The following is a 16,694-nucleotide window of genomic DNA, read 5'->3' as shown; positions in this document are numbered from 1 at the left end:
GGTCACCTTTTTAACCCATTTGTTGTCCCCACCGACTTGGCGTAAATTGAAAAATTCGAATTTTTCTCCACCCTAAAAAGCCATAAGTGCAGGAATTTTTTCCTGGTGGGACAGGTTGATGAAATTCCTGTTCTGGGCTGTTCAGGGATCCAAAATTGCAGCAGGAAAAGCGGGAGCTGGGCCCAGGGAGCTGCTGCTCACCCCATCCTGCCGTAGGCTTTGCTGTAGCCGGGGTCGATGCCGATGGCGCGCTCGCAGTCCCGCACGGCTCCCGCGTAATTCCCCAGTTTGCTGTAGGCAGCAGCTCTGGAAAAATGGGAAAAAAAAAACCAAACAAACAAAAAAAAAAAAAAAAAAAAAAACAGGAGGTAGGGAATGCTGAAGAGCTGGAATATCCCCAGGGAATTCAGGCCTGGTTCCCTCCAGGCTGAGCTGAGGGTTGGTTTGAGGTGGGGTTTAAGGTGAATCCCAAATCGCAGCTCCACGCAGATTCTGGTTCTCACTTCTCCTGGTGATGTTGTAGGATTCAAATTCCTCTCATTTTCTTCACCCCTCAATTCCTCAACGTTTCCCCAAGAGGGAAAACTTGGTTTTATGGTTGTTTTGTCTCTTTCCTTTTTTTTAACACTAAAACTGGATTTTATGCTGGACCTCCCAGTTCTGAGAGGCACCAGCCTCAAACCCTGGTGATGCTCCCACAGAGGGAGGCACCAATTCCCAAAATCCACCTCCCTTTGTCCAGCTGCATCCCAGCTCCCACCACACCCAGGGAATTCAATCAGATTCAAGTTCAAAGTCGGTTTTATGCAAGAATTGCCCGAGGAACACCAAAACCTCTCCCCTTCCACAGCTGGTTTTGCACACAAAGCCCCCTAAACTCTCATTCCATCCCTGAATTCCCAACACATCCCATCGGGCATGGAAGAATTCCTTGGCATTCCTCACACCTCCAAGTGCCTTATAAAGGTCATTTCCACAGCCACATCCCACCCAGAGATCCCAGCAATGGCACAACTGTGAGGAACTGCTCCAGAAGTCCACAGGAAGATTAAATAAATTAAAAAAAATAAAAAAAAAAAAAAAGGATTTTTGGACTCACCCCCCCCCCCCCCCCCCCCCCAAAAAATGGGATTCAGGAGTCTTGGATGGCAGCTGGGGGAGCTGCTCAGTACCTGTTGCAGAAATAAACAGCATTGGCTGGGTTTAACTCGATGGCTTTTCCATAAAAAGACACGGCAGCCTCGAAGTTTTCTGCCTTCATTTGGTCGTTTCCTGAAATGAGGGTGGAGAAAAAAAACAAACAAAAAAAAAAACCAAAAAAACCCTGGGATAAATCAAAGCAAAGGCCTGGGATCCATGGGAATAGCACAGGGGAGAGGTTTGTCAATGTGAGGCTGTGCTGGCAATTCCAGCATCCCTGATCCTGCATCCCAAAAATCACCCCAGGTGCTGGCTCAGGAGGAAGCTGCATCCACAATCATCCCACTTTTTTTTCCCCCCAGGAAAAAGCCATGCACAGAACAGGAAGGATGGATGGATGGATGCTCTGCTGCACACCCCACAGCATTTCTGGGATAAAAATCCCACTGATCCAACATTCCTGGCAGCAAAACCTCCCCACACTCCTGCAGCCCAAGCAGATCGAGAGGCAGAAATAGAAAACATTCTCCCTTTTTCCTCCCCCAATTCCAAGCATTCCCCAGGTGCCAGGGAATTAAGATGCCCTCCCAATTAGCACCAAACCCTCGTTATCCAGCAGCTCCAGACCTTCAGTCTTGAGTCTTTCAGCTTCAGCCACGTCATCTTCTGAGGGGGTGACGGGCTCTGAGTTCGTTCTGGAGTGCTCCAGCTCCTTCCAAGGAGAGAGAAAAGCTGAGATGAGAATTCCCACAGTTCTCATTTTTCCAGCTCAAAACCTTGCCTCCCCTCCCACATGGCTCAGAAGGGAGCAGCAGCTTCCTGAAAAATCCAGCAGAGCTCAGGGAAAAGGGAACATTGCAGGGAACTCACCTTCCCTGCCACAGCTTCAAATATTTCGGGAAGGGTCTGGGACACAGCCAGCCCTTGGTCTTCCATGGAGACCCCAAATGCTGTTTCCAGGCACTGGATGGCCACTGGATAAGGAGAGTCAGGTCATTAATTAATAAATATTCATGTATTTATTATATTCATCCTTCTCCCACGTCTCTCAAAAAAAAAAAAAAAGGGGGGGGGGGAAAGAAAAAAACCCAATATTTTCTCCACACCACATGGGATTTTTGGGTCATATCCTCAGATTTTGCAAAAACTCAGAGCTGGGCAAAGCTTTCCTCTGGATATCCTGGATGGAGCCAATCCCAGGGATTCCTGAGGGTTGGAAATGAGTCAGGCTGGGGATGCAGCAGCATTCCCACAGCTGGGAATGTGGAAATGAGCCCGGAATTCCAAGGAGAGATCCAGACATTCCCCTGGCTCTGGGAACCCTGAGCCACCTCCTCCCTCCTCCACAGGCTTGGGAAGCTGCTCCCAGGGGAAAGAGAGTTTCCCAGAGCTCTCCTGCTGTATCTGACATCCCAAAATATCCCATTCCCAGCAGCCACCCCCCAAGGAATGTCCCCCCCACTCCACACCAGGACAAACCCACAGATCAAGGATTAAACCTTAAGCTCCTTAAGGAGACCATTAAAGATCCATGTTCTCTCCTTGCCTTTTGGAAAGGTCTGGAAAAACACTGGGGGATGGCATTTTGGGGAGGAGGAGAGATTAAAAAAAAAAAACAACCCAAGGAGCACAAAAAGCTTCCCTGGAACCACGGGAATTCCCATTTCCCACCCCACAGAACCCTCCTGGCTCTGCCTCCTCTGCTCTTCATCCCAGAGGATGAAGCCTCTAAGTCCCCAAGCAGGGATCAGGGAGGCTTTGGAGCCCAGGTACACCCCTGCCTCCAGCTAAGCTGCTCTTGGAAGAGATCAGAAACCAGCCCAGCCACCAAGCATCCCTGGGTAACTCCCAAAAGGAAAAAAATCCACACCAAAATTCCAGCAAGGTTCAGCACCGGGAGCAAAAAAAAAAAAAAAAAACAAAAAAAACAAAAAAAAAAAACAAATAGGAAAACAACACCCAAATTCTCCCAAATTTTGTCGTGACAGAGCCAGATCCACCCACACACCTTCCAAACTCTCCTGAGCATCTGGGGACATGCTCCCACTCTGGAGTTGGGTGTGCAGGAACTGGATGATGGAATAGGCCAGACGCTTCTGGTCTGCCATGCTGGGACAGAGGCTGCGAGGGGCCGGGCTCCACTGCTCCTGGCTTCCAAAAAAATAACCTGGAGACACAGAAATTGGGGATCCAAAGGGTAAAGGGATTCCAAAAAAAAAGTAAAAGCCTGGAGAGACAGAAATTAGGGGTTCAAAGGGTAAAGGGATTCCAAAAAGAATAACCTGGAGAGACAGAAATTAGGGGTTCAAAGGGTAAAGGGATTCCAAAAAAAAAATAACCTGGAGAGAGAGAAATTGGGGGTTCAAAGGGTAAAGGGATTCCAAAAAAAGTAAAAACCTGGAGAGACAGAAATTAGGGGTTCAAAGGGTAAAGGGATTCCAAAAAAAGTAAAAACCTGGAGAGACAGAAATTAGGGGTTCAAAGGGTAAAGGGATTCCAAAAAAAAATTAACCTGGAGAGAGAGAAATTGGGGGTTCAAAGGGTAAAGGGATTCCAAAAAAAGTAAAAACCTGGAGAGACAGAAATTAGGGGTTCAAAGGGTAAAGGGATTCCAAAAAAAGTAAAAACCTGGAGAGACAGAAATTAGGGGTTCAAAGGGTAAAGGGATTCCAAAAAAAATAACCTGGAGAGACAGAAATTGGGGATTCAAAGGGTAAAGGGATTCCAAAAAAAATTAAAGCCTGGAGAGAGAGAAATTAGGGGTTCAAAGGGTAAAGGGATTCCAAAAAAATTACCTGGAGAGACAGAAATTGGGGATCCAAAGGGTAAAGGGATTCCAAAAAAAAGTAAAAACCTGGAGAGACAGAAATTGGGGATTCAAAGGGTAAAGGGATTCCAAAAAAAGTAAAAACCTGGAGAGACAGAAATTAGGGGTTCAAAGGGTAAAGGATTCCAAAAAAAATAACCTGGAGAGACAGAAATTGGGGATTCAAAGGGTAAAGGGATTCCAAAAAAAATAACCTGGAGAGACAGAAATTGGGGGTTCAAAGGGTAAAGGGATTCCAAAAAAAAAATAACCTGGAGAGAGAGAAATTGGGGGTTCAAAGGGTAAAGGGATTCCAAAAAAAAATAACCTGGAGAGACAGAAATTGGGGATTCAAAGGGTAAAGTGATTCAAAAAAAAAGTAAAAACCTGGAGAGACAAAAATTAGGGGTTCAAAGGGTAAAGGGATTCCAAAAAAAATAACCTGGAGAGACAGAAATTGGGGACTTGCAGAGTGAAGGGCAAAGGGTTTTGCTGCTGCTGTCCCTCAGGGTGAGTTCTGGAGGATCAAGGAGGTGTTGAGGAGGCCAGGATGGGTAAGAATTCCAGAAGCTTCCTGATATTCTTCAGGAATTCTCCAGACCTGGATTCACCCTTTGATATTCTTTAGGAATTCTCCAGGTCTGGATTCACTCTTGGATACTCTTTAGGAATTCTCCAGACCTGGATTGACCCTTTGATATTCTTCAGGAATGCTCCAGGTCTGGATTCACCCTCTGATAATTCTTCAGGAATTCTCCAGGTCTGGATTCACCCTCTGATAATTCTTCAGGAATGCTCCAGGTCTGGATTCACTCTTGGATATTCTTTAGGAATTCTCCAGACCTGGATTGACCCTTTGATATTCTTCAGGAATTCTCCAGGTCTGGATTCACCCTCTGATAATTCTTCAGGAATTCTCCAGGTCTGGATTCACCCTCTGCTTGGCACAACCCCCCAAGGGAAGCACCCCAGGGTATGAAACTCCTGGAGCACTCAGGAGTTCACCGGGAAAAAATTCCCACTTTTCTGCTCCCCGAGCACGGCTCGGTCCTGGAACTAAAGCCAAGAGCAGGAAGAATTTGGTAGCCCCTGGTAGCCAGGGCTGTCCCAGCCTGTCCTGGCAGGGAAAAGGGAAGGAAACCCCAAAGCAGAGAGACCCCAAAAAGCACAACCCGAGGCTGGGAATTCCCAGCGATCCCACGGCAATTCCCGAGGGGAAGCGGCTCCAGCTCTGCCGCTGCTGAGCTCTGCCCCTCTCGCACGTTAATTGGGTTTGTAGCACACCCAGGCTCCTTTAATTGAGAAACGAGCTCGATTTCCAACAGAACCGAACCGGGCCAGAGGCACCGCAACAGCACCGGCCCCGTTTGAGCCCCCAGACCCCGCCGGGCGGAGAGGGGAAGGCGCCGCTCCCCCTTTGGCTCCCCAAAGCCCCGGGAGCACCGCCCGGAGCCTCCCCCGGTGGGAGCAACCGGGGAGCCCCGGCCCAGCCCCGGGAAACCGCCGGTGCCCTCACCGGCACCGGGGCTGGCGACTCCTAAGCCTGGCACCAGCAGGACCGGAGACAGAGAATTCCTATCGGGGGAGACAGAGAATTCCTATCGGGGGAGCGCAGCCCGCTCCCGGTACAGCCCGTCCGGTCCCGCCCCTCCCAGGCCCCGGTGCACCCGGTACCGGCCGGTGCCGCTGTCCCCAGGCGGACCGGCACCGCGGTTGCCGGCGAGAAGCATGGCCCGGCAGCAGCGGGTCTGGAGGCGGAACGATCCCGGCGGGGGCCCCGTCCCGATGCCCCCCGGTGTCCCTCAGTGTCCCCCGGTCCCCCCGCGCTCACCGGACACTCGCCTGGGCCGGGCGCGCTCCCGCACTACGCATGCGCCACGCCCGCCGCACGCCGGCGCCGCTGCGGCCCCGCCCCTCCTTATAGCAGGGAAGGGGCGTGGCCTATGGCGGAAGCCCCGCCCCTACCGGGACCATAGAGATGTAGCGTTGTCACGGTAACGCGCGGGGGCGTTGCCATGGGAACGGGCGGGCGGGATCCGGGGATGCTCCGCGCCCGCCCCGCGTCCGCCCCGGGGCCGCTCCCGGCCGGTTCTGGGGGTCACGGCGGGGATGAGCCGGTCCCGCTCCCCGGTCCTGATGCGCGGCGGGCGAGGCGGGAGCGGCCCGGTCCTCCACGTTCCCAGCATGCCCCGCTCTCCCGCCCGCCTCTCCGGTCGGGGCACATGCTCGGTGCGTGGGGCCGGCCCGGTTTCCTCCCGGCCTCGTCAGCAGCGCGGGGCCTCTCGGCACTCCCGGCACCGCAGACATGGCCCCTCCGACAGGTACCGGCGGCGGGATGGGGAGAGCAGGGAGGGAGGGGAGAGGGATCGGGCAGCGGGACGAGGCCGGGGGACAGCGGGACCGGGCCGGGGACAGCGGGACGGAGCCGGGAGCGGCAGGACGAGGCCGGCGGTGGTGGGATGGGGCCAGGGGCGGTAGGAGGGGACCAGGGAAGGCAGGACGGGACCGGGGGCAGGAGGACGGGGCTGGGAAAGGCAGGATGGGACCGGGAGCAGGACAGGACCGGGGAAGGCAGGATGGGACCGGGGGCAGCAGGACAGGACCGGGGAAGGCAGGACGGGACCGGGGAAGGCAGGACGGGACCGGGGGCAGCAGGACGGGACCGGGGAAGGCAGGACGGGACCGGGGAAGGCAGGACGGGGCCGGGGAAGGCAGGACGGGGCCGGGGAAGGCAGGACGGGACCGGGGGCAGCAGGACGGGGCCGGGGAAGGCAGGATGGGACCGGGAGCAGGACGGGACCGGGGAAGGCAGGACGGGACCGGGGAAGGCAGGAGCCCCTCAGGGCGGCCGGGGTCTCCTGTGCCCCCCAAGTCACCTCTGTGCCCCGCGGGGCAGCGCATGGCCTCATCCCCGAGCGGGGCACGGAGTCAGGTTTCGGGGAAGGATTTCTGGTGCCCGGGAGAGTGAAGAACAGCCGGGGGGCTCCTCCCGGGAACGCTCTCCCCGAAGCTCGCGGCGCTGTCCCGCAGGGAATGTCGTGGACAGCCAGACCCCGCGGCTCGTGGCCAGGCAGCTGCGCTGGGACCTGACGGCCGAGCAGATCGAGGCCATGGCCACCGAGCTGACCGAGAGCACCAAGCTCGTGTACGACCGCGTGGGAGCCCAGGAGAGAGGCGAGGTCTCCTACGAGAACACCCTGAAGGCTCTGGCGGATGTGGAGGTGGAATACACAGGTGGGGGGGGGATTCGGGAACGGGAGTCCGCGGATTTGCAGGTGTGAAAAACGAGGTTCGCTTTCTTGGTGGGTTTTAAAAGGTTTGGTAAGAGAGGAACAGTAAAGCAAAAGGTTTTAACTTGGCGTTCAGACAAGAGCACGCACTAACTCAGAAAATACTTCTTTAAATGCATCGACATGTTGCGTATTCATAGAGCTGTATGCATTGTTCAAAATCACCCCCCCCCAACCTGTAAATCAACTTTTTTAAAAAAAATTTATTTTATTTTTTTAAAATTTCTCCTTGTGGCTCCTTCTTGTCGGTGCACTCCCTGATAAAGGAGATCAATAAATTCCTTCCCTGGAGTTCTGGTGTTCATCACCCCTGTCCTCATCCCCACGGGATAACCCAAGAATGTGAAGAATTTCCTGATTATCTTTTTTTTACCATTCTCTGAGTTAGTTACATGAACAAAAGATTTTTTACATGTTGTAGTCAAAGAAAAAAACATGTATTTATCACGCTGCTGTTTTTAAGTTTTGTTAACAGCAGAACTAAAAGAAACTATATTCATACAGTAAAATTTTCCAACATTATACTTACAGCACTCATTTTAATATTTGTGAAAGGCCAATAATATAATATATATTTATTACAGCTGGGAATGGGAGTCCAGGGATTTTCAGGGATTGGGCATGGGGGAGTTGTTCCTGCTGGCAGACAGTGAAAAATTGGGGAGGAATTCTTCCCTAGTGTTATAAATACATATTATAATATTGGCTTTTTGGCAAATATTAAAATAGATGCTATATGTATAATGCTAAAAATAACTTTGCTATCAAGATATAGATAGTAGTGCTTGATATGGTTATGCTTGTAGTAATTGAACTGCCCACTTGATTAGGACAACAACCAAAAGACACATAAAAGATAAAAGATACAAAAGATAAAAAAAACCCCTGCTACCATCAGCACCTGTAAAAATTACGAACCAAAGCCCAGACTGGAAGTAATAATAAAAACAGACTTAAAACCACAGCCAAAAAAAAATATGCAGGCCCAAAAGAGAGCCATGCTAATCAGTTCTTGGAACATGTAGACTAGTTTAAGGAAAAGTTGAAATATGCATAACTGTTTATGAATATGCTGTAGACTAATGCAATGAAAAATAAATGTAAAAAGCTATTTGCAAAATAGCAAGTGTGCTCTTGGCTAAATGCTAAGAAGCCAGCCATTAAATCTTGCTTTATTATCTTTGTCTCCTATTGTCCTTTATTAAACTTTTAATTTTACCAAAAGAGCAAACCTCATTTTTCACACTAGGAAGGTGAACTTGCTCAGAGAAGTGGCTGCCCCATCCCTGGAAGTCTCCAAGGCCAGGTTGGGATAGTGAAAGATGTCCCTGCCCATAACAGGGCTGAGCTTTGAGGTCACTCCCAACCCATTCCACGATTAAGATTTTTTTTATTATTATCATTTTTTATTATTATTATTATTATTTTTAGCTCTGTGCTGTCACCTGCTTTTCTCTGCCCACATCTGCCAACAGAATGTTGGGTTTGTTGTTTTTTTTTTTTTTTTTTCCCCCCAGTTCATGTTTATACAGTGAGGAAGCAGCACAGAGAACAGATTTGGAAGAGCAGATGAAGCCAAGGACAGCCCTTTGGCAGCAGGAGCAGCCACGTTCCCGAGGCTGTCCTGGCTTTCCTGTGCCACCCCTGGGAACAGAGCAGATCCAAGGAACTCTCACCTCCTTCCTCATTTTTCCCTGGGGCAGTGGATAAATGTCTCTCCATGTGCCTTGTTTCCTGCTGGGTTTTTTTTGGAAGAGTAAATCCTGCTGTGATTTTTTTTTTGGGGGGGGGGAAGTAGATCTCACTGTGATATCTGGGGAGAGCAAAATCTGCTGTGATGTTTTTTTGGGAGAGTAAATCCCTCTGTAATTTTTTGGGGGAGAGTAAATCCCTCTGTAATTTTTTGGGGGAGAGTAAATCCCTCTGTAATTTTTTTTTGGGGGAGAGTAAATCCCTCTGTAATTTTTTTTTGGGGAGAGTAAATCCCTCTGTAATTTTTTTTTGGGGGAGAGTGAATCCCTCTGTGATTTTTTGGGGAGAGTAAATCCCACTGTGACTTTTTGGGGAGAGTAAATCCTGCTCTGGTTTTTTGCCCAAATCTTACTGGGATTTTTAACGGAGTAAATCCTGCTGGGGTGGTTTTTTTTTGTTTTTTTTTTTTGTTTTGTTTTGTTTTTTTTTGTGGAGTAAATCCTGCTGTAATTTTTTCAGGGGAGGAAGTCCTGCTGCATTTTTTTTTTTTTTTTTTTTGGGGAGAGTAGATCCCACTGTGATTTTTTTGGGAGAGTAAATCCTGCTCTAGTTTTTGAGGAGTAAATCCCACTGTGGGTTTTTTTTTTTTTTTTTGGAGAGTAAATCCTGCTCTGTTTTTTGGGGGGGCTAAGTCCCACTGTGATTTTTTGGGACAGTAAATCCCACTGGGATTTTTCAGTGGAGCAAATCCTGCTGGGTTTTTTGGGGGGCAGTAAGTCCTGCTGTAATTTTTCAGGGGAGTAAATCCCATCGGGAGTTTTTTGGGAGAGTAGATCCCACTGTGATTTTTTTGGGAGGTTAGAGCCCACTGTGATTTTTTTGGGAGAGTAAATCCTGCTCTAGTTTTTGGGGACTAAATCCCACTGGGATTTTTCAGTGGAGCAAATCCTGCTGGGGTTTTTTTGGGGGGGAGTAAGTCCTGCTGTAATTTTTCAGGGGAGTAAATCCCATCGGGATTTTTTTGGGGGAGTAAATCCAGCTGGGGTTTTTTTTTGGGGAGAATACCCCGACGTGGTGGCACCAGAACTGTGCACTTTTGGTGGTTTTCTGGCTAATTATTTGCAGCAGGGTGACAATTCAGGCAGCCCTTCCTCATGATACCTGTGCTCGAGCTGTCCCCACCTGTCTGGGGCAGGGAGCAACCTCATCTTCCTCCTCTCCCTGTTCTTTTTTTTTTTTCCACCTAAAATAATAGGGAAAAAACACAAAAAAGCCCTGATTCCTCTTGCTCAGCAGGAGGAATGTTCAGCTCAGCAGGAATGTCAGCACTTCCCTGGCTGAGCTGCCTGTTCAGCTGCTCCTGGAGGGAGGATCCAGGTGCCTGCAGAGCACCTGGAGTGCTGCTCTTGGAGGTTTTGTAGGGAACAGCAGCAGGGAATGTTCTCCCTGTTTCCCCAAGTGGAATTGCATCAGGACAGGGCACACCTGGGGCGTGCTGCCTTTTGGGGAAGTGTCTGTAGGAAAGGATTGTCCCACTCGGAGCTTTAAGGGAAACAGGGAATGCTGCTGCCATCGGGAATCATGGAATTCCTCAAGTCCAGCTCCTGACCTCGCACAGGGCACCCCAAACCTCCTGTGGTGCCACAGCTGGGGTAGAGCTCTTGGGGGCTCACAGGCCCAGGATTGCCCTGGATTTTGGGGGAAGGATTGTGGTGGGAATCCAGCAGCTGGACGTGCTGGGCAGCAAGGAAGGGACACGAAAGACCGGAGCCTCATCCCATCTCTCCCTTCCCGTGCGTGGGCATTGGGAAAAGCTCTGGGGCTGCCAGCCTGGCTCTGGGTGTGCTCTGGGACGTGGATCCACCATCCCTGTCCCTTTCTCCCCTCCCAGTCCGTAGGAACATGCTGGATTTCCCCCAGCACGTGTCCCCCTGCAAGGCCATCCGCACCGCCAGCACCGAGGCCGACAAGAAGCTCTCGGAGTTCGACGTGGAGATGAGCATGAGGCAGGATGTGTATCAGAGGATTGTGTGGCTCCAGGTGTGTGCCCCGCCACCCTGCTGTGGTGCTGGAACACCCCGAAATTCCAGCAAATCCTTTTCTCATCCCAGAGCTGAGAAGGGAGCGATGCAGAAGTTGGGTTTGGTCGTGGCGGCGCGGTCCAGTTGTTAGTGAGGGATGGGAAATTTGGGATTGAGGGCTTTGCCCCCACCACCCCCCCCCCCCCCCCCCCTTCACTCAGAGTCTTTATCACCCCTTTTAGTAAATGCAACCCGCCTCAGTAGTGATGTCCCAAAAAATGCCCCCCAAAATTGTGACATGGCACAAAGGTGATGTATTTAAAGTGATCTGGGAGGAGCCTGTGCCCTGAGGTGGCACAGGAACCACTGCACCAAACCAGAGCCTTCCCTGGGGGTTTTCCACCTGCTGCCAGGTCTCTGGTGTTCCCAGAACTCCCACTGGGAAGCAGCTTCCTGAGGAGGAGGAATTTTGTTTTGTTTTTTTTTTTTTCCAGGAGAAAGCAGAGAGCGCTTCCCTGAAGCCTGAGGCAAAGAGGTACCTGGAGAGGCTGATCAAGCTGGGAAAAAGGAACGGGCTTCACCTCCCCGAGGAGACACAGGAGGTGGGAGCACAGAATCCTGGCAGGGTTTGGGTTGAAGGGACCTTAAAGCCCATCTTCCACTGTCCTAGTTTGCTCCAAGCTGGCCTTGGACAGTTCCAAGGAAGGGGCAGCCACAGTTCTGGGAAATCTGTGCCAGGGCATCCCCAACCTCACAGGAAGGAATTTTTTTCCTAATATCCCATGTAATCCTACTTCCTGTCAGTCTGAATCCATTCTTCCTTTTCCCTGTCACAGGGAGAGGAACCCTGGCAGGGCTCAGGGCAGGGTCTGAGGCTCAACTTTGGATTTTGCCCCTGATTTTGGGTGATGTCACCCCCGCCCTTTTTCCTTTCCATTAACAAAGTGGGAGTTTAGATATTCCTGGAAAGCTGAAATTGGGGAATTGGCACCAAATCCCCACATGGCAAGAGCTGGAGTTGGGGTGAGGGAACCTCCCTCTCTTACCATGTACCAGCAGAGGAGCTCAAAACTGGGTTAAAAACAGAAGAAAAGGTGAAATAAGGAGAGAGGAGGTTGTTTCTGCAACACCTGCAGCTCCTGAGGCAGCAGGGGCCAGGCAGGACCTTGCTGAGGTGGCTGATCCCTGCCAGGTGTGAACCCTGGGAGCCTTTCTGGGCTGCTTGCACACCATCATTAATTCTGCACCCTTGGGCTGGGTCAGAGCCAAGTCCAGGCTCGGTGCTGGGCAGCTCAGCAGGGTGGGCACAGAGCCTGAGTACCCCCCTGGCTCTGACTTCTCTCCTATTTTCTGTGTTTTGAAGAAAATCAAAGCTATTAAGAAAAAGCTGAGCGTGCTGTGCATAGACTTCAACAAGAACCTCAATGAAGACACCACTTTCCTGCCCTTCTCCAGGGAGGAATTAGGTATGGGGTGCTGTGCTGGCAGGGCCCCGAGTGCCTGCAATGGATGATCCCAGAGAATTCCTTGAGAATCCTGGGTTCTCCCTCATCCCCTGCCTGCTCTTTTCCCAGGGGGGCTCCCTGAGGATTTCCTGAACTCCCTGGAGAAGACAGAGGATGGGAAGCTGAAGGTCACACTGAAGTACCCACACTACTTCCCCCTGCTGAAGAAATGCTACGTGCCTGAGACCAGGAGGAAGGTGGAGGAGATGTTCAACTCCAGGTGCAAAGAGGTCAGTGGGACTGACCAGGGCACCCAGGGGATCTCCCCTGGGATTTGTGAGTGACCAGAGCACCCAGGGGATCTCCTCCTAGATTTGTGAGTGACCAGGGCACCCAGGGGATCTCCTCCTGGATTTGTGAGTGACCAGAGCACCCAGGGGATCTCTCCTGGGATTTGTGAGTGACCAGAGCACCCAGGGGATCTCCTCTGGGATTTGTGAGTGACCAGAGCACCCAGGGGATCTCCTCCTGGATTTGTGAGTGACCAGAGCACCCAGGGGATCTCCTCCTGGATTTGTGAGTGACCAGAGCACCCAGGGGATCTCCTCCTGGATTTGTGAGTGACCAGAGCACCCAGGGGATCTCCTCTGGGATTTGTGAGTGACCAGAGCACCCAGGGGATCTCCCCTGGGATTTGTGAGTGACCAGAGCACCCAGGGGATCTCCCCTGGGATTTGTGAGTGACCAGAGCACCCAGGGGATCTCCTCCTGGATTTGTGAGTGACCAGAGCACCCAGGGGATCTCCTCTGGGATTTGTGAGTGACCAGAGCACCCAGGGGATCTCTCCTGGGATTTGTGAGTGACCAGGGCACCCAGGGGATCTCCTCTGGGATTTGTGAGTGACCAGAGCACCCAGGGGATCTCCTCTGGGATTTGTGAGTGACCAGAGCACCCAGGGGATCTCCTCCTGGATTTGTGAGTGACCAGAGCACCCAGGGGATCTCCTCTGGGATTTGTGAGTGACCAGGGCACCCAGGGGATCTTCCCTGGGATTTGTGAGTGACCAGAGCACCCAGGGGATCTCTCCTGGGATTTGTGAGTGACCAGGGCACCCAGGGGATCTCCTCTGGGATTTGTGAGTGACCAGAGCACCCAGGGGATCTCTTCTGGGATTTGTGAGTGACCAGAGCACCCAGGGGATCTCCTCTGGGATTTGTGAGTGACCAGAGCACCCAGGGGATCTCCCCTGGGATTTGTTTCTTTCCACTCTGTTTCCCTTGTCCCCCATGTGCTTCACTCTCTGCCTTGCAGGAGAACTGCCTGATCCTGAAGGAGCTGGTGGACCTGAGGGCTCAGAAGGCCAATCTGCTGGGTTTCAGCACCCACGCTGACTTTGTGCTGGAGATGAACATGGCCAAGAGCAGCAGGACGGTGGCCACGTTCCTGGGTATGTCCTGGAGCCCAGCAGGGACATCCTGGGCCGGGTGTGCTGCTCTGGTCCCAGCTCCCAACCCTGCCTGGCTTCCCCTAGATGAGCTGGCCCAGAAGCTGAAGCCCCTGGGGGAGAAGGAACGGGCTGTGATCCTGGACCTGAAGAAGAAGGAGTGCGAGAAGCGCGGGCTGGAGTTCGACAACCGCATCAACGCCTGGGACATGCGCTACTACATGAACCAGGTGGAGGAGACCAAGTACAGCGTGGACCAGAACCTGCTCAAGGAGTATTTCCCCATGCAGGTGGTCACCACGGGCCTCCTGGCCATCTACCAGGAGCTGCTGGGCCTCACCTTCCAGCTGGAGGAGAAGGCTCAGGTGTGGCACGAGGACGTGCAGCTCTACACGGTGAAGGACGCGTCCTCCGGGGACACCATCGGGAAATTCTACCTGGACCTGTACCCAAGGTGAGGCCTGAGGCCAGGGGAAATCCGGGGGCAGAGCCTGAGGAAGAGGAGATTGCTGCTCCCAGATGCGTGGAGTGGAGGGAGCACCGTGTGCTGGGGCAGGGATGTCACCGAGGGGGTCACTGGGGGCTCCTGCTCTGAGGACCACAATGGGGAAGGCTGTAGCTGTGTCTGGCTTTTGGATGGATCCCTGAGCCTCCTCTCCTTCCCCCAGGGAAGGGAAGTATGGGCACGCCGCCTGCTTCGGCCTCCAGCCCGGCTGCCTCTTGCCAGACTCCAGCCGGCAAATCTCAGTGGCCGCCATGGTGGCCAACTTCACCAAACCCACGCCGGACGCCCCTTCCCTGCTGCAGCACGATGAAGTGGAGACCTACTTCCACGAATTTGGGCACGTCATGCACCAGCTCTGCTCTCAGGTGAGGCCTCCCTGAGCCGGCACAGATGGGGGTTTTTCTCCCATCCCGTTTTCCCGTGGAATTCCGAGCTGGCCGTGTCCCCCCAGGCGGAGTTTGCCATGTTCAGTGGGACACACGTGGAGCGGGATTTTGTGGAGGCCCCGTCCCAGATGTTGGAGAACTGGGTGTGGGAGAAGGAGCCGCTGCTGCGCATGTCCAGGCACTACAAAACAGGGAGCCCCATCCCGGATGAGCTGCTGGAGAAACTCATTAAATCCCGGCAGGCGAACACAGGTGGGAGAGAACTGATGGTCCCTGGGCGTGGGGACGGGAAGGGGACACTCAGTGACCTGGATGGGGACAGGAAAGGCTTCTCCTTGCTCACCGTGGTGTTGTGAGGGGATGGGGAGAAGGAACCCACATGTGGGAAGAGAGAGGGTGATGTGGCACGTGACGGGGACGAAGAGGTGCCACCCAGCCTGCCCTGCTGCCAGCAGCATTCCAGCCTCAGTTTGCCTCCTCCTCCTCCTCCTCTTTTTGGGAACAGGGCTCTTCAACCTACGCCAGATTGTCCTGGCCAAGGTGGACCAGGCGCTGCACACCCAAACCAAGGCTGACCCCGTGGAGGTGTTTGCCCAGCTCTGTGAAGAGGTGCTGGGTGTCCCTGCCACCCCAGGTACGAGGTGCCACCCTGCTGTCCCTCTAGGCCTGCCCTGCACACATGGCTCAGCAAATTCCTTTGGGTGGGGACAGTTTGTGCTGGCTCCAGGAAAAGCGGGACTGGAAAAGCCTGGAAAGTTCTTCCCTTTGTCCCCGGGGTTGTGAACCAGCTGAGCCAGCTCCTGTTGGGACAGCACCGGAGAGGTTTGGGATTTTTTTTTCTTTTTCTTTTTATTTTTTTTTTTTGACCCTTTGTGTCCCCTCAGGTACAAACATGCCGGCCACCTTCGGCCACCTGGCCGGGGGCTACGACGCCCAGTACTATGGCTACCTCTGGAGCGAGGTGTATTCCATGGACATGTTCCACACTCGTTTCAAGCAGGAGGGAATCATGAACTGCAAGGTAGGGAGAAGGTTCTGGGCTGTGTGGCAGGGATGTGGGGGGGTCGAGGGCGGGGGTCCCACCCCTGCCCCTGTGCGTGCCCGCAGGTGGGCATGGATTACAGGAACTGCATCCTGCACCCCGGCGGCTCCGTGGACGCCTCGGACATGCTGAGGAAATTCCTGGGCAGGGAACCCAGGCAGGACGCCTTCCTGGCCAGCAAGGGACTGAAGGTGGACAGCAACTCTGTGCCTTCGGCCTGAGGTGCTGCACTGGTGGGGGAAACTCCTGCCTTCACACCTGCCCTCACCTGGTTCCTGTCACCAAACACCCCCCGGGCCACCCCTGCCTGGAGCTGCCCCTCCAGGATCCCTCTCTGAGCCCCTCCCGGGGCGTTGGGAGCTGGGCTGGGGCTCTGTGGTGACACAGAGGTGACCTGTCCTTGTCACCCTAGTGCTGTGTGTCACCCACACCAATTGGCTGAACTTTGAACCTGATTTCTGCACGAGGGTGAGTTTTTGGCCTGGTTTTGGAGCCAGGAAGGAGGAGGAGAGGAGTTCCCAAACTTGAATATTTGTTTTTAAATCCCTTCTCTTTTAAGAAATCTCGTTGTTGTTGTTGTTGCCACCTTGGCTTGGTTTGTGCCCCATGGCAGACACGGCTGTCACCAGGGCAGGGACAGCTCCCCCCATCTTTAGGCAGCTCTTGGCTGTGCAGTAAAGATGGGGAGATCCCAGAGCTCAAACCCCACAGGGAACTGACTGGAACATCCTGCCCTGAGCCCCTCAGGGACCGTCCTGCCTGGCATGGGGACAGAGGTGGCTGGTGCAGGTGTTCCCAGAACACGGGGTTTGGGGACGTGGCCTCTGTGTGCTGCCAAGTGTCCCAGGGCCATCTCAGGGTCATCCTGGGGCCACCCCAGTGCCATGCCAGGGCAACCAGGGGCTCAGGCCGTGGAAGCTGA

General features: G+C 53.2%; 2 protein-coding genes across 6 annotated transcripts in view; one reads left to right on the top strand and one right to left on the bottom strand.

Annotated features, from left to right (window-relative positions):
* Positions 1 to 5,796, bottom strand: part of SGTA (small glutamine rich tetratricopeptide repeat co-chaperone alpha) — a 21,169-nt gene extending 15,373 nt beyond the window's left edge. The window contains exons 1-6 of one of the 5 annotated variants that reach the window (XM_062510339.1): positions 5,778 to 5,796; positions 3,149 to 3,307; positions 2,011 to 2,114; positions 1,768 to 1,852; positions 1,173 to 1,272; positions 202 to 306 (exon numbers count right to left, since the gene is read on the bottom strand). In XM_062510339.1, the coding sequence (XP_062366323.1) occupies positions 202 to 306; positions 1,173 to 1,272; positions 1,768 to 1,852; positions 2,011 to 2,114; positions 3,149 to 3,248 (494 nt within the window). In that variant the 5' untranslated portion in view covers positions 3,249 to 3,307; positions 5,778 to 5,796. Of the gene's footprint in view, positions 1 to 201; positions 509 to 1,172; positions 1,273 to 1,767; positions 1,853 to 2,010; positions 2,115 to 2,639; positions 4,685 to 5,777 lie in introns of those variants that run through there. The other 4 variants (XM_062510342.1, XM_062510341.1, XM_062510340.1 and 1 more) reach the window with 4 other exon arrangements.
* Positions 5,797 to 6,251: 455 nt separating this feature from the next.
* THOP1 (thimet oligopeptidase 1) lies at positions 6,252 to 16,470 on the top strand. The gene is made up of 13 exons (XM_062510308.1): positions 6,252 to 6,267; positions 6,977 to 7,180; positions 10,820 to 10,968; positions 11,444 to 11,551; positions 12,313 to 12,415; positions 12,524 to 12,684; positions 13,707 to 13,842; positions 13,927 to 14,293; positions 14,508 to 14,709; positions 14,796 to 14,982; positions 15,236 to 15,364; positions 15,615 to 15,751; positions 15,838 to 16,470. The coding sequence occupies exons 1-13, from the start codon at positions 6,252 to 6,254 to the stop codon at positions 15,991 to 15,993; spliced, it is 2,055 nt and encodes a 684-aa protein (XP_062366292.1). The 3' UTR covers positions 15,994 to 16,470.
* The last annotated feature ends 224 nt before the right edge of the window (positions 16,471 to 16,694 follow it).

The sequence above is a fragment of the Cinclus cinclus genome, chromosome 28, assembly GCF_963662255.1.
Source record: "Cinclus cinclus chromosome 28, bCinCin1.1, whole genome shotgun sequence".
Taxonomy (NCBI): Eukaryota; Metazoa; Chordata; class Aves; order Passeriformes; family Cinclidae; genus Cinclus; species Cinclus cinclus.
The sequence above is the reverse complement of the archived record's forward strand: the minus strand, read 5'-3'. Positions and strand labels throughout refer to the sequence as shown.